Raw genomic sequence first — 17504 nt, 5'->3', positions numbered from 1 at the left:
CACGCAGGCAGGCACACACACACGCAGGCAGGCACACACACACGCAGGCAGGCACACACACACGCAGGCAGGCACACGCAGGCAGGCACACGCAGGCAGGCACACACACACACACAGGCAGACACACACACACACACAGGCAGACACACACACACACACACACACACACACACACACAGGCAGACACACACACAGGCAGACACACACACAGGCAGACACACACACACAGGCAGACACACACACACAGGCAGACACACACACACAGGCAGACACACACACACACAGGCAGACACACACACACACACAGGCACACAGGCACACACACAGGCACACAGGCACACACACAGGCACACAGGCACACACAGGCAGACACACACACACAGGCAGACACACACACACAGGCAGACACACACACACAGGCAGACACACACACACAGGCACACAGGCACACACACAGGCAGACACACACACAGACACACACACACAGGCACACACACAGGCACACACACAGGCACACAGGCACACACACACAGGCACACACACACAGGCACACACACACAGGCACACACACACAGGCACACACACACAGGCACACACACACAGGCACACACACACAGGCACACACACACAGGCACACAGGCACACAGGCACACAGGCACACAGGCACACAGGCACACAGGCACAGGCACACAGGCACAGGCACAGGCACAGGCACAGGCACAGGCACAGGCACAGGCACAGGCACAGGCACAGGCAACAAAACTGCACCACGGTGAAGACTGAGGAGGGAGAGCAGGTCTGTGTTTCCCTTAATCTTTCCGCTGCATTAAGCTAATATACCCTGGGCCCTGAGGGTAAATATTTACCAGAGAGAGCAGAGCACTTGAGTCCCAAATGGCACCCTTTTCCCCTTATAGAGCACTACTTTTGACCAGAGATCATAGGTTTGGGAGTCGACCCAGGTCTCTTTCCAGCAGCCAGGTTCCTAGGTAGGCAAGGAGTGACCAGGGATAGCTGTTAGCTCAGCTCAGGGAGATTACCCAGTTCTGTTATACTTCCACAGGACAATAGGGAACTCCCGCTCTTTCTCTCTCTCTGATGCTGCTGATGGTTGGAACAATGTATACACATCACTGACTGGGGCAAGCGGTCAGTTTCTACTAGCCACGTCATCACAGAGAGGGTAAGGGAGGAGGGAGAGAGAGCAAGAGATACAGAGAGAAAGAGCAAAAGAGGGGAGAGAGAGCAGCATCCTCTCAGCAGGAAACACACCAGTTGTGCAACCCTCTAGAGCTTCTTATACACGCAGATGCACTGCATGCAGAAACACAAACACACAGGAAAGGCAGCAGAGCAGCACGGAAGAGATAGCTCAAACATGAGAATATCATACAAATACAGTAAAACAGCAGGGACAAACAAATATAAATGCAATCACACATGCAGAAAAGTTTGGGGTCACTTAGAAATGTCCTTGTTTTTGAAAGAAAAGCACATTTTGTTCCATTTTAAAATACCATAAAAATGATCAGAAATACAGTGTAGACATTGTTAATGTTGTAAATGACTATTGTAGCTTGAAACGGCCATTTTGAGCCTGTAATCGAACACACAAATGCTGATGCTTCAGATACTCAACTAGTCTAAAGAAGGCCAGTTTTATTGCTTCTTTAATCATAACAGTTTTCAGCTGTGCTAACATAATTGCAAAAGTGTTTTCCAATGATCAATTAGCCTTTTAAAATGCTAAACTTGGATTAAGCTAACACAACGTGCCATGGGAACACAGAAGTGATGGTTGCTGATAATGGGCCTCTGTGCGCCTATGTAGGTATTCAATAAAAATCTGCCGTTTCCAGCTACAATAGTCATTTATAACATTAACAATGTCTACACTGTATTTCTGATCAATTTGATGTTATTTTAAAAATGGACAAAAAATGTGCTTTTCTTTCAAAAACACAGACATTTCTATGTGACCCCAAACCTTTGAATGGTAGTGTATCCTGTTCCCTTCACACACATCTCAGTCATCAAATTTGATATACACATACATACATACATACATACATACATACATACATACATACATATATATATATATACATACACACACACACAATTCCCTTTGCACCCTCAGGTCTACACATAAAACACCAACGCCCACTGGTGACCTGGGTTGAGCTCTTAGTTTTCACATCAATAAGCGAATACATGGACTCCATGACAGACAGACAACACACACAGAGAGAGCGAGGGTAGAGCGAACGAGAGAGCCCAGGAAGCAACACGTCAAGTGCAGATACAACTAGACTGCAGTTAAAACAAACACCAGACTTTTTTTTAATAGACCATGTTCTGGATGGCCTGTGTGTAAAAGCACTCCCTGGCACATTGACTCTACAGTACTGTAACTGAACAAACAGTTTGGCAAACAACCTTTAAGGTAGCCTAGGCAGCCGCTAGTGGATGCTAGATCTCCACTATCGTTTAGTCTTAATGAGCTCAGCTGGTAATACACTTTTGTCCTCCGGTGACCTCTTCCAACATAAATCATCATCCATTCAGGCTGCAAAAGGCATCGGTTCCTTTTTAACTAGGTTTAATGGCGTGCCCCCCCCCCCCTAAAAAAACGTAATATATGCTATGCATACAGTCTTAAAATACCACCATTTTGAAATTTTATGACAACTTCCGGATGTTGCAACCCGATTGGCTAAACGCAGTGTGCAACAGTGTTGTTTACCCCTGGCTGAACGCGGGGCACAACATCAGGGAGTAGCATCTAGCATGGTGGTGGGAAACTGTGTTTTATTATGACAGTATGCATCTTGCATCCTGTGTTTTCTGCAGCGGCTTTATCTGCATGTCCAGCCCTTATATTTAGCCTCACAATGAAGTATTTGACCATTTCCTTTTCAGGACAACCAGGGCTACAAGTAGAACACAAAACAACGACAAATAGTTGCATTCATGAATTATTGACAAATTATTGACAAATTAAATAAAAATCTATTTAAAAAAATGGTCCACCAAAGCAAAAACCTGATAATTATTTTATATGAATGTTATAAGTTGTTTGCTCAGTGGGAAATGAATATCCAACTAGTCAGTGACAACTGTGTGGAGTGTGTGTTTCAGCAACTGTGTGAGCTTATTACAGTATTAGACACTATGTCCTGGGATAACCTATGATCTTCTAACGACTCTTGTAGCTTGTGAGCGTCATAGAGCAAAACATGTGCCTGTTCGTTAGAGTATCAGCTTCTCGCGGATAGCGTTTACATTGCTTGTAGTTCAAAACATTCGGGATCCCGCCCTTGTCTCACAAACACCGCTCTAGCTCAGCCCCCGTTAAATCATGTTTTATGTATGAACCAATCACTGGGGGACACGAGTATTACCAGCTGAGCATATTAAGCCTAGAAGATCGTGGAGCTCTAGCACCCACTAGCAGCTGCCTAGGCTACCTTAAAAAGGGAACGGGCTCAGTCATCAAATTTGATTAAAATATTGACTTAAAGGCAACTTTCATATTCCAATTGGCAAATAATATGACCAGTGGCCAGCATGTACAATTTTAGAGGTACAACAAATTTGAAATGCAGTTTGATCTTTCTCATAGGTGAGAGGTCAGGTGTGAGGGTAAGAGGAGTTAACTGTGGTTAGGCGGTGTGTGTGTGTGTGTGTGCTGGGTGGGGTGTGAGCCAGATCCTGCTCCAGAGGCTAAATGGAAGCCAAGACAAACAGTGGACCTGGCATTTCCTCTGTGGTAGAGCAGAGCAGACACACACCCACCCACCCGACCAAGGTGTGGAGATGAACGGGTTGGGCTGTGGGATTCCACAAGAGTGACAATATGGGTGTGTGTCTCTGACTCCTGTGCTTGCACCGTGTATGTAGCCTATTTTTCTGTACATGAAGGTCGCTAATGGTTATTTAGCAGCTGCATGTTTGACATTTGAAAACATATCTGTGCTCTGAGCTTCCTGCCTGCTGGCTGTCTGTGCCAGCCTCTCTCAGGGTCAGTGAGAGGGCCATGTAGTACTGTGGCCTACAGTACAGTGTGCCGTTTGGTCCTGCCAGCCTGCATACCTGCCCTGTCTAGGCTAGCTACACCAGCTCTCAAATGGCTGGCTGATGGTAAACATTACAACATCGTAGGGATTTTCCATCACTACTAACCACACTTGTCCCCCATCCAAAACCTGTGTGTGTGTGTGTGTGTGTGTGTGTGTGTGTGCGCACACACACGCGCCTACGTATCCAAACCCAACACAAACAGTATTTCACTGGAAAGAACACAGATGTGCTTTTGAGATTAGGTTGTTTATGAGTTTGGCTACTCTTAACACAGAATATAATCTGACTGACTGAAGGCTTCTCAGTATGAAGGAAGTTGCAATCATTTATAAAAGATAGAGGTAGATTACAATGCTTTGGTTTTTCTCTGAACTCGATGAAACTAAATATACTGGGTCGGTACAACGACAAAACATCCTCTACAACTGCAGGTAGCCTAGTGGTTAGATAAGTGGGCCTGCAACCAAAAGGTTGTCGGGTAGTATACCAAGAACAATGTGGGGAAAAGTGTGGGTATCCTATGTGTCATCTCCTGCCTTTGTGTCCTTAAGCACTTAACACTTTAAAAACGTGTTTTTCTTTACGTCAAAGCGTTATCACAGCGCATATGAACAGCTGTCAATCGCACTAATATTACAGTCGCACGTCAAACCGTTCACTCTAATATCACTCGAAGGTTTTCCCAGACTCACCCTGCAGACAGACATCTGGTTAGTGGTGAGGGTGCCAGTCTTGTCAGAGCAGATGACAGAGGTGCAGCCCAGGGTCTCCACAGAGGGCAGGCTGCGGACGATGGCGTTCTTTTTGGCCATGCGCCGGGTCCCCAGCGCCAGGCAGGTGGTGATAACAGCGGGTAGACCTGCGGGGGTAAGAGAGGCAGGATTGAATAGAGTGGAATGGACCGATACAGTACAGTAACATGGACAGTAGTGGTGCACGGGTCAGCTGTTTGTTCACCAGCAGTCGCCCACAATTGCTAATAACCCATCCAGAACCGCCCAACTATGTGACATAGTGAAAATCTGAGACCCGTACCCGACTAACCTGCAAATATAGAAAATGCACTGTAGGCTAGTCAGAGATGGCGTAACGATTTCTTGACAGGAGGTTCGGGGTTTTTTGGTGCCTAATTTAGATATGTTTCTGCTTATAATTTCTGACATTTTGGTAGGCTATTAGTTATTCAACTTAATAATTAGATACGGGAAGCTTCTCTTCTGTCATTATATGTTGCCCTAGAAGACTAAATAAACCCCTGCTCACCAAAATAATATCATAAATGATCGATTGAATGCTTCAATCTAGTTGACATCATCTCTGCTTCTGTTTAGGGACCTGGGAGAAAAATTCTATAATGCAAAATGTCCAAAATTACATCAATTTGACCAGTAGTAAGGACATAAAAAGCTGTGAAAACGACCCAACGTGTTTCTGATAATATTTCAGTTCAGCCTGGATGCATATTTTATGTGGTTGAAAAGATAGGACCTCTACAGACTAACTGCCTGTTCCCGAATCAAAATGTACATTTGGCGTATCATTTTACTGCAAGAAATGCTTAATACTGAAGGCGTTATTATTAAGACTATGTGAGAGGTTATAGACCAGTGTCCAGATTTCAGTTTCCATTTAACCCATCTGAACACCGGGCGACAGTTCCCTTGACATTCCATAGGCCTATTTGAAGTCCCCATCTTGTGACTGTCGAATTTGTATAGAGCCTCACAATCCCACATAACATAGAGACACTGCAATCATCCTCTTTGAGCACTTCAAATCTTTCCTAAACATGACTTTCTGTATGGACCTTGAAGGGCTTTCCCCAAACTGTTGCCACAAAGTTGGAAGCACAGAATCATCTAGAATGTCATTTTTCACTGTAGCGTTAACATTTCCCTTCACTGGAACTAAGGGGCCTAGCCCGGACCATGAAAACAGCCCCAGACCACTATTGATTTTAGGATTGTGTGCAGCTGCTCGGCAATGGTAACCCATTTCGTGAAGCTCCCAATGAACAGTTATTGTGCTGACATTGCTTCCAGAGGGAGTTTGGAACTTGGTAGTGAGTTTTCCAACCCGAGGACAGATTATTTTCACACACTTAAGCTCACAGAATGGGACCGCTGAGTGCTGGTGTGGCCTACCACTTCGCGGCTGAGCCGCAGTTGCTCCTAGACATTTCCACTTCCCAATAAAAGCACTTACAGTTGACCGGGGCAGCTCTAGCATGGCAGACATTTGACAAACTGTCTTGTTGGAAAGGTGGCATCCTATGACGGTGTCACATTGAAAGTCACTGAGCTCTTCAGTAAGGCTATTCTACAGACAATGTTTGTCTCTGGAGATTGCATGGTTGTGTGCTCAATTTAATACACCTGTCGGTAACGGGTGTGGCTGAAATAGCCGAAATCCACTCACTTTTTCCACATTGTTAGGTTACAGCATTATTCTAAAATGGATTAGTTTTTTCCCCCCTCATCAATCTACACACACACACACACACACACACACACACACACACACACAATACCCCATAATGACAAAGAAAAAAACTGATTTGACATTGTTGAATATGTATTAATTTTTTAAAATACATTTACATAGGTATTCAGATCCTTTACTCAGAACTTTGTTGAAGCACCTTTGGCAGCGATTACAGCCTCCGGACTTCTTGGGTATGGCGCTACAAGCTTGTATTTGGGGAGTACCTCCCATTCTTGTCTGCAGATCCTATCAAGCTCTGTCAGGTTGGATGTGGAGAGTTGCTGCACAGCTATTTTCAGGTCTCTCCAGAGATGTTCGAGTGGGTTCAAGTCCAGGCTCTGGCTGGGACACTCAAGGACATTCAGTGACTTGTCCCAAAGCCACTCCTGCGTTGTCTTGGCTGTGTGCTTAGGGTCGTTGTCCTATTGGAAGGTGATCCCTCGCCCCAGTCCGAGGTCCTGAGCAAGTTTTCATCAAGGATCTCTGTGCTTTGCTCCATTCATCTTTGCCTCGATCCCGACAAGTCTCTCAGTCCCGGCAGCTGTCAAACATCCCCACAGCATGATGCTGCCACCAGCATGCTCACCGTAGGGATGGTGCCAGGTTTCCTCCAGACGTGACGCTTGGCATTCAAGCCAAAGTTTTCTTTGCTCAGACCAGAATTTTTTTTTCTTCTCATGGTCAGAGTCTTTTGGTGCCTTTTGGCAAACTCCAAGCGGGCTGTCATGTGCCTTTTACTGAGGAGTGGCTTCCATCTGGCCACTCTACCATAAAGGCCTGATTGGTGGAGTGCTGCAGAGGTGGTTGTCCATAGGAACTCTCGAGCTCTGTCAGAATGACCATTGGGTTCTTGGTCACCTCCCTGACCAAGGCCCTTCTCCACCGATTGGCCGGGTGGCCAGATCTAGAAAGAGTCTTGGTGTTTCCAAACTTCTTACATTTAAGAATAGAGGTCACTGTGTTCTTGGGGACCTTCAATGCTGCAGATATGTTTTGGTACCTTTCCCCAGATCTGTGCCTCGACACAATCCTGTCTCTGAGCTCTACGGACAACATGCTCTGACATGCACAGTCAATGGTGGGACCTTATATAGACAGGACCCCCCCATGAATCAGGTGTGCCTTTCCAAATCCTGTCCAATCAATTGAATGTACCACATGTGGACTTCAATAAAGTTGTGGAAACATCAAGGATGATCAATGGAAACGGGATGCATCGGAGCTCAATTTTGAGTCTCATAGCAAAGGGTCTTACAGTACCAGTCAAAAGTTGACACTCAAGGGTTTTTCTTTATTTTTACCACTTTCTACATTGCAGAATAATAGCGAAGCCATCAAAACTATGAAATAACACATATGGAATCACGTAGTAACCAAATAAAGTGTTAAATAAATATATATTTTTATTTGAGATGCTTCAAAGTAGCCACCCATTGACTTGACAGCTTTGCACACTCAACCAGCTTCACCTGGAATTATTTTCCAACAGTCTTGAAGGAGTTCCCACATGCTGAGCACTTGTTGCCTGCTTTTCCTTCACTCTGCAGTCCAACTCATCCCAAACCATCTCAATTGGGTTGAGGTCATCTGATGCAGCACTCCACCACTTTCCTTTGACAAATAGTCCTTACACAGCCTGGAGTTGTGTTGGGTCATTGTCCTGTTGAACATTTAAATTATAGATAGTCCCACTAAGACCAAACCAGATGGGATGGCGTATCGCTGCAGAATACTGTGGTAGCCATGCTGGTTAAGTGTGCCTTGAATTCTAAATCACTGTGTCACCAGCAAAGCACCCCCACACCATCACACCTCTGCCATGCTTCACGGTGGAAACCACACATGCGGAGATCATCCGTTGACCTACTCTGCGTCTCAAAGACACGCCGGTTGAAACCAAAAATCTCACATTTGGACTCAGACTTCCACCGGTCTAATGTCCATTGCTCGTGTTTCTTGGCCCAAGCAAGTCTCTTGTTGTTTCTTTCCAGCAATTCAATCGAAGGCCTGATTCACGCAGTCTCCTCTGAACAGTTGATCTTGAGATGTGTCTGTTACTTGGGCTGCAATTTCTGAGCCTGGTAACTAATGAACTTATCCTCTGCAGCAGAGGTAACTCTGGGTCTTCCTTTCCTGTGGCGGTCCTCATGAGAGCCAGTTTCATCATAGCACTTCATGGTTTTTGCGACTGCACTTGAAGAAACTATCAAAGTTCTTGAAATTCTCCACATTGACTGACCTTCATGTCTTAAAGTAATGATGGACTGTCGTTTCTCTTTGCTTATTTGAGCTGAGCTCTTCAGTAAGACCGAGTAAAAAATAAATAAAAAAATGTTATTATGGGGTATTGTGTGTAGATTGCTGAGGAATTGTTTTTATTTAATCCATTTTCGAATAAGGCTGTAATGTAACAAATAGTGGAAAAAGGGGTTTGAAAACTTTGATAGCTTAACTTTGTCTGCCCGTTACCAAAAAGCGTTTGGTGATTGGTGTGTAGGCAATTTGGAGCATGTAAAGTTGGGCCCTAAAGCTTAGGCTTACGCACTAATGACACAACCTAAAAATAATGAAAGAATAATCTTAATGTAGCCTATAAATATAAATTGTACAAGAATTATACATTTATATATTTTTTGCATGTATTGTTCTCTTTATTCAACTCACGCATCACTAATGGAAAGCATAGGATAATTCATTTTTAACATGGAATTTATTAAGTGAGAGAAAAAAAAAAGAGAAGTGGGGGGGGGGGTCGAGAGAGAGGCAGAGGGAAGGAAATAAGCTGTTCTCACATACCCTCAGGGATGGCGGCCACAGCCAGGGCCACAGCGATCTTAAAGTAGTAGATGGCCCCACGCATCCAGGAACCCCCATGAACCGGGTCCCCAAAATGCCCGATGTTAATGACCCAGACGGCCACGCAGATCAGGGAGATGACCTTCAAGTTCAAAATATTGTCTGTTTTTTGGTGAAAATTGACATTTGTCTTGGGACTTCAAGTCACATGGCTCATACACATCACAGCAAACACAGACAGAAAACGTGTCGATATGATAGCACAATAAACTAATACAACAATCATAGTAAAAACCCACCTTGGAGAGCTGCTCTCCGAACTCATCCAGTTTCTGCTGCAGAGGAGTCTTCTCCTGCTCCGTGGCAGCCATCTGGTTCCGGATTTTACCGATCTCCGTGGACACGCCGGTGGAAACCACGATGCCGATGGCCCGCCCAGCAGCAATGTTAGTGCCCTGAGCAGGAAGAGGAGGTTAGCACAGAGTTAATATGGTGATAGAGTACACACTGATATCAAACCAAACTTGCAACTAACTCCTTCAGGTACGCAGATTATCTGCTGAACACATCTAAAGAAATGATGCATAGAGAACCGAGCTGCAACCACACACACCTGATTCAAAAGGGAGAATTCCTGATATGGCTGATGAATGCAGCCGAGAGAGATAGTGTGCCTGTGTGTGTGTGAGTGTGAGAGACATTGATTGTGTGTGTGTGTGAGAAAGAGTAGAGTTGGCTCCAAACAGGAAGTGTAGTTCTTACGGAAAACAGCATATTCTTCTTGTCTTGATTGACAGCTCTGGGGTCAGGGACAGGGTCGGTGTGTTTGATAACAGACACAGACTCGCCTGCAGAGACAGATTAATACACACTGTTACACCAAATCCTACAAGCCATTAACAGTAAGATGTTACACAGATTTTACAACATCGTATTTAATCATAAGAGGAACACCTAGGCCAGAGGTTTAATCTTATTCTGTATTTGTTTGACAATGTTCTCGACTGTTTTAAAAGTCTATTCTACTCGGCCCATCACATTCGCAGCATGCTTTGGAATCTCACAAGATGCAGCAAGTCAGTCAGCCAACCACCCAGTCAGTCAGGTTTATATGGATCCCCATTAGCTTTTGCTGAAAAAGCAGCTATTCTTCCTGGGGTCCACACAAAAACATAAAAAACAGGACAAGTAACAAAATGGTGACAGTCAGTCAACCAGCCAGCCTAGCCAGTATGTAGCCTACCTGTGAGAATAGACTGGTCCACTCTAAGGGTGGTAGACTTGATGGAGGTGATCCTGATGTCAGCAGGGACCTTGTCACCAACTAGACAACAAATCAATACAGGCTGGGTTTAGAAGAGAAGACAGATTGTTTATAACTAAGTCATTGAATGAAAGCATTCGGTTAACATTCTACAGAGGGAGAAAGCAGAAGCGAGGGGGAGGAAGAGAGAGAAAGAAAGCAAAAACGTGTGTTTGATTTTAAGTGACTATATCTTTGCTCTCTGTAGTGACCTGGGAAAGTGTGAGTCTGGCGGGCCAGGAGATGTAATGACAAAGGAAATGAGAAGACAGCGGCCTAGCTGTCCCCAGGTGACCACTCAATTTCAACCTATCGAATCGCAGCATTCACACAAAGCCACAAGCAAAAAAACGAGAGCCCCGGCTTAGCCTCACAAGTCAACCAACAGCAGGCACCAACACAGATCGAGTCACAACGCAATCCCAACAAATTGATTCCACACTCACGCTCGGCATCAGAGAAATCTTTTAGTTCCCATATCACAGCGCAAGAAATCCAGATACAAGCAGCTTGGATTAATGCATGTAATGTCTTTAATCTGTTTTCTCCTCTTTGGCTGTTGTATATTAAAGTCATATTTCAGGACAGGGTGTTTTGGTGTCATGGGCCTGTGGCACCTAATGTCTTTTGAGCCATGCACATTGCTTCCACTGCACACTTTTGTCACAGCTTCACAAACAGTGTTGGGGCTTTTTGTGGGTTCCACCAGGACAGTTATGCTGGAACTACTTTAACTAAGCTCCAGAAATGGAGTAAAATAATAAAACTGAGATAGTGGCCATACTTGCGAACAAAAGCAACCATTTAAATTGTAAAAGTTTCTCAGGCTCAGAGTATCAGCCAATTAAAATCATAAATTTACTTGCACGACGACAGAACGTTAAAATTGTAGCTGGGCCCCATCAGATAAAATGGCACACGTTAGCCCTATGCTAACCTCACCAGGTGGCAGTGATTAAATCATTCAACAAGTTCTGCATCAGCCAATTAAAATAGTCAACGTAGTTCCAACACTTGTGCGTGGAAGCGTCCTTGATATTACTTCAGTCAAACAGCACATTCTGATCATCAAAGCAGCCATTACGTATATTTGACTGCCCCCCCCCCCCCCCCAATAATTTTGTTTTACTAGTACTGAGTTGAAAAGAGAAGCCTACAGCAAACCGCTTGAAAAAGAATTAAATTTAATAAGGAGCTACATATATTTCAGCCTTGCACACAAACACACTGTTATTGCCTAATAATTATATTGAATAGGCTATATTACATGGACGTGTACACCTAAAATGTAGGTTTACAACCATTTTTATAATCTGTTTCATCGAGGAGGATGAGAATTACAAAGTGTACGGTAGGATTATTGGGTGTCCTCTAACCATCATCCTACAGACGGCAGTATTGCAGTTATTTTATGGCATTGTTGAATATTAGTTTCTGATTGGCTTGAAGGGCATTCATCATTTCCCTATAAAACGCACGGAATAGTTCATTCTTACACATTCTATGTTTGAGCTGCTGTTGAAAGCAAAAGTCTAATTTTAAACTTTATTCGCTTCGTTGAGTTTGATTTTTATAATAGCAAGCTAGGACTGATGGCTTGGTTAGCTAAATTAGCAAGTCTGGTTGGTTACCAAGGTAACTATTGTAGCTAGCTAGTAAACTTGTTAGCTACTTCAGTTTGATGTTGAACACATTTCTACCTGCAATGCAACACATTTCTAAATGGCAAATGTGTTCAATTATAGCCATGGTAATAATGCAACTCAGTGGAAGGTCAGATCCACTCCATTAGCGTGTCGTGGAACACACAGAAGGCATAGCCCCTCATCGATTATACATTATCGCGAGTTCAGACGACTCGAATATACAGTCTTAAATGGAGGAAGACACTTAGCTGTATCAGATGGTGAATTAGTTACATTTGACAAAGTAATCGAACTCTGATAGGCCTTTTCTGTAAGCTACTATCGGAACACCATATCAACATAACTATTGCCTACATTCATTCACATCAGATCGTTTCCTCCTTGTGCTATAATAACGTATTAATGCATATGGGACTTTGTATGGTACACCTCAATTCATGATGAACCCCATTAACTTCCTTGGTCGTATTCCATAAAGGCTCGGCTTCCAAGCCGGTGAGGCGGAGCCTACCCACAGAGTGATTACGCCCTCCTCTGGCAAGGAGCCAGTGTAGACTAATAATGTAATTAAGCAGCAGCAGCTGAAAAGATGAGCTCCTACAAATATTGAAATTTAAATGTTTTTTTAGAGTAAAGTACATCAAAAAAAAATCTAAAGAAAACTGCAAACTGAATAGGAGACCAAACAAGCAGCAAACAAAGAAGAAAGGCTTTTGAAAAAGTAACAATTTTTTCATAAAATTATACCGTTTTCTTAGCTAGCTAAGTTGTTTACCTGTTGCTAGGCAGTTGCTAGGGACATTCCTGGAAGAAGCTAGCTAGCTAACAAGGAGTGTCTAGTTGGCAGAAGAGAAGAAGGGACAAAGAAGGGACAAAGTGGGACAAAATAAGGACAGAAGAAAAGGGAAAGGGGGGAAAGGGGACATTAAGGTGAAGCAGTCCTCTAAAGACACAAAAGACAATAATACAAGAAACAACACTTCTATTGCCTCTCCCTCTACGATACGGACTTCCGGGTTGGAGCGAGTAGTTGCATTCCGCTTTGCTCCACAGGTAGTATTACATTTCATTTCATTACAGTACAACAGTTTGATTTGTTTGATCTTAGCTGGCTACATAGCCGTCTTTGTATCCAAGATAATTGTGTAGTCTAGAGTAATTGTCGAGGTTACCTAGCCAGTTAGAGGTTACCTAGCCAGCTACACTTTCAAACAAAGTCAACAACGCAGCCACTGCTAGCTAGCCTATTTCACCAGCCAGCAGTACTATATCATTTTAGTCAATAAGATTTTTTTGCAACGTAAGCTTAACTTTCTGAACATTCGAGACGTGTAGTCCACTTGTCATTCCAATCTCCTTTGCATTAGCGTAGCCTCTTCTGTAGCCTGTCAACTATGTGTCTGTCTATCCCTGTTCTCTCCTCTCTGCACAGACCATACAAACGCTTCACACCGCGTGGCCGCTGCTACTCTAACCTGGTGGTCCCAGCGCGCACGACCCACGTGGAGTTCCAGGTCTCAGGCAGCCTCTGGAACTGCCGATCTGCGGCCAACAAGGCAGAGTTCATCTCAGCCTATGCTTCCCTCCAGTCCCTCGACTTCTTGGCACTGACGGAAACATGGATTACCACTGATAACACTGCTACTCCTACTGCTCTCTCCTCGTCTGCCCACGTGTTCTCGCACACCCCGAGAGCTTCTGGTCAGCGGGGTGGTGGCACTGGGATCCTCATCTCTCCCAAGTGGACATTCTCTCTTTCTCCCCTGACCCATCTGTCTATCGCCTCCTTTGAATTCCATGCTGTCACAGTTACCAGCCCTTTCAAGCTTAACATCCTTATCATTTATCGCCCTCCAGGTTCCCTTGGAGAGTTCATCAATGAGCTTGACGCCCTGATAAGTTCCTTTCCTGAGGATGGCTCACCTCTCACAGTTCTGGGTGACTTTAACCTCCCCACGTCTACCTTTGACTCATTCCTCTCTGCCTCCTTCTTTCCACTCCTCTCCTCTTTTGACCTCACCCTCTCACCTTCCCCCCCTACTCACAAGGCAGGCAATACGCTTGACCTCATCTTTACTAGATGCTGTTCTTCCACTAATCTCATTGCAACTCCCCTCCAAGTCTCCGACCACTACCTTGTATCCTTTTCCCTCTCGCTCTCATCCAACACTTCGCACACTGCCCCTACTCGGATGGTATCGCGCCGTCCCAACCTTCGCTCTCTCTCCCCCGCTACTCTCTCCTCTTCCATCCTATCATCTCTTCCCTCTGCTCAAACCTTCTCCAACCTATCTCCTGATTCTGCCTCCTCAACCCTCCTCTCCTCCCTTTCTGCATCCTTTGACTCTCTATGTCCCCTATCCTCCAGGCCGGCTCGGTCCTCCCCTCCTGCTCCGTGGCTCGATGACTCATTGCGAGCTCACAGAACAGGGCTCCGGGCAGCCGAGCGGAAATGGAGGAAAACTCGCCTCCCTGTGGACCTGGTATCCTTTCACTCCCTCCTCTCTACATTCTCCTCTTCTGTCTCTGCTGCTAAAGCCAATTTCTACCACTCTAAATTCCAAGCATCTGCCTCTAACCCTAGGAAGCTCTTTGCCACCTTCTCCTCCCTCCTGAATCCTCCTCCCCCTCCTCCCTCCTCCCTCTCTGCTGATGACTTCGTCAACCATTTTGAAAAGAAGGTCGACGACATCCGATCCTCGTTTGCTAAGTCAAACGACACCGCTGGTTCTGCTCACACTGCCCTACCCTGTGCTTTGACCTCTTTCTCCCCTCTCTCTCCAGATGAAATCTCACGTCTTGTGACGGCCGGCCGCCCAACAACCTGCCCGCTTGACCCTATCCCCTCCTCTCTTCTCCAGACCATTTCCGGAGACCTTCTCCCTTACCTCACCTCGCTCATCAACTCATCCTTGACCGCTGGCTACGTCCCTTCCGTCTTCAAGAGAGCGAGAGTTGCACCCCTTCTGAAAAAACCTATACTCGATCCCTCCGATGTCAACAACTACAGACCAGTATCCCTTCTTTCTTTTCTCTCCAAAACTCTTGAACGTGCCGTCCTTGGCCAGCTCTCCTGCTATCTCTCTCAGAATGACCTTCTTGATCCAAATCAGTCAGGTTTCAAGACTAGTCATTCAACTGAGACTGCTCTTCTCTGTGTCACGGAGGCGCTCCGCACTGCTAAAGCTAACTCTCTCTCCTCTGCTCTCATCCTTCTAGACCTATCGGCTGCCTTTGATACTGTGAACCATCAGATCCTCCTCTCCACCCTCTCCGAGCTGGGCATCTCCGGCGCGGCCCACGCTTGGATTGCGTCCTACCTGACAGGTCGCTCCTACCAGGTGGCGTGGCGAGAATCTGTCTCCTCACCACGTGCTCTCACCACTGGTGTCCCCCAGGGCTCTGTTCTAGGCCCTCTCCTATTCTCGCTATACACCAAGTCACTTGGCTCTGTCATATCCTCACATGGTCTCTCCTATCATTGCTATGCAGACGACACACAATTAATCTTCTCCTTTCCCCCCTCTGATAACCAGGTGGTGAATCGCATCTCTGCATGTCTGGCAGACATATCAGTGTGGATGACGGATCACCACCTCAAGCTGAACCTCGGCAAGACGGAGCTGCTCTTCCTCCCGGGGAAGGACTGCCCGTTCCATGATCTCGCCATCACGGTTGACAAATCCATTGTGTCCTCCTCCCAGAGTGCTAAGAACCTTGGCGTGATCCTGGACAACACCCTGTCGTTCTCAACTAACATCAAGGCGGTGACCCGTTCCTGTAGGTTCATGCTCTACAACATTCGCAGAGTACGACCCTGCCTCACGCAGGAAGCGGCGCAGGTCCTAATCCAGGCACTTGTCATCTCCCGTCTGGATTACTGCAACTCGCTGTTGGCTGGGCTCCCTGCCTGTGCCATTAAACCCCTACAACTCATCCAGAACGCCGCAGCCCGTCTGGTGTTCAACTTTCCCAAGTTCTCTCACGTCACCCCGCTCCTCCGCTCTCTCCACTGGCTTCCAGTTGAAGCTCGCATCCGCTACAAGACCATGGTGCTTGCCTACGGAGCTGTGAGGGGAACGGCACCTCCGTACCTTCAGGCTCTGATCAGGCCCTACACCCAAACAAGGGCACTGCGTTCATCCACCTCTGGCCTGCTCGCCTCCCTACCTCTGAGGAAGTACAGTTCCCGCTCAGCCCAGTCAAAACTGTTCGCTGCTCTGGCACCCCAATGGTGGAACAAACTCCCTCACGACGCCAGGTCAGCGGAGTCAATCACCACCTTCCGGAGACACCTGAAACCCCACTTCTTTAAGGAATACCTAGGATAGGATAAAGTAATCCTTCTAACCCCCCCCCCCCCTAAAAGATTTAGATGCACTATTGTAAAGTGGTTGTTCCACTGGATATCATAAGGTGAATGCACCAATTTGTAAGTCGCTCTGGATAAGAGCGTCTGCTAAATGACTTAAATGTAATGTAAATGTAGACTATCATTAGTAGGGTATATGCTTATGGACAGTAGGCTACACTTACATGTAGACAGCCACGTTTTTTTAAACAGGCTATGCATTATTAGAAATCATCCACTTCGTCACATGCATTTTGAATTCGAGCAAAGGACCGGCAGTGAACAGTTTTTTCCTCAAAAGAAAAAGCTCGACGCAAGGGGGGCTCGAACCCATGATTAAAGTGCACTATCAATTTCAAGTCAACCACTTCAGCAGTGCGTTCCACCTGGAAGTGATGGTGATAATGTTACATGACTGCTATTTGATGAATCCACAAGGCTCTCCGTTGTCATAAGGACTTCATTTGTCTTTCTCTATTTTTTTTAAGCACATGGATGTGTGCGAAACAGATAACAAACAACATTATCACATTTTTGTTTAGTAGTAGCCTAGTCAAGGACACGTCAATGCAATATTGGCACACAACATTCTGTTACAGACCAACGAAACAAATGTTAAGATTGAAGATTTAAAATATCCCACTAGTGGCCAGGGTTGACCTATTTTGAGAAAAATGTCATTGGTTGGTGGATATAAAGTCAAAGATCTTTGATAGGCTGATGAATAATTTGTTCCAGGATATAATCACGTAGTGAAGTTAGCATGGGGCTAATTAATGTTTGCCATGTTATCTGATGGAACCAGCTACAATTTAGTGTTGTCACGTAAATCAACGATTTC

The 17504-nt window shown here is 45.4% G+C and overlaps 1 protein-coding gene across 2 annotated transcripts in view; it reads right to left on the bottom strand.

Moving 5' to 3' along the window:
* Window positions 1–17504, bottom strand: part of atp2a3 (ATPase sarcoplasmic/endoplasmic reticulum Ca2+ transporting 3) — an 85810-nt gene that overhangs the window by 30909 nt on the left and 37397 nt on the right. For both annotated transcript variants that reach the window (XM_055879968.1, XM_055879959.1), the window contains exons 6-10: window positions 10607–10687; window positions 10126–10211; window positions 9663–9818; window positions 9364–9505; window positions 4776–4942 (exon numbers count right to left, since the gene is read on the bottom strand). In XM_055879968.1, the coding sequence (XP_055735943.1) occupies window positions 4776–4942; window positions 9364–9505; window positions 9663–9818; window positions 10126–10211; window positions 10607–10687 (632 nt within the window). The remainder of the gene's footprint in view (window positions 1–4775; window positions 4943–9363; window positions 9506–9662; window positions 9819–10125; window positions 10212–10606; window positions 10688–17504) is intronic.

This window comes from Salvelinus fontinalis, chromosome 2 (genome assembly GCF_029448725.1).
Source record: "Salvelinus fontinalis isolate EN_2023a chromosome 2, ASM2944872v1, whole genome shotgun sequence".
Taxonomy (NCBI): domain Eukaryota; kingdom Metazoa; phylum Chordata; class Actinopteri; order Salmoniformes; family Salmonidae; genus Salvelinus; species Salvelinus fontinalis.
Note: the sequence above shows the minus strand (reverse complement) of the source record. Positions and strands in the feature narration are given on the sequence as shown.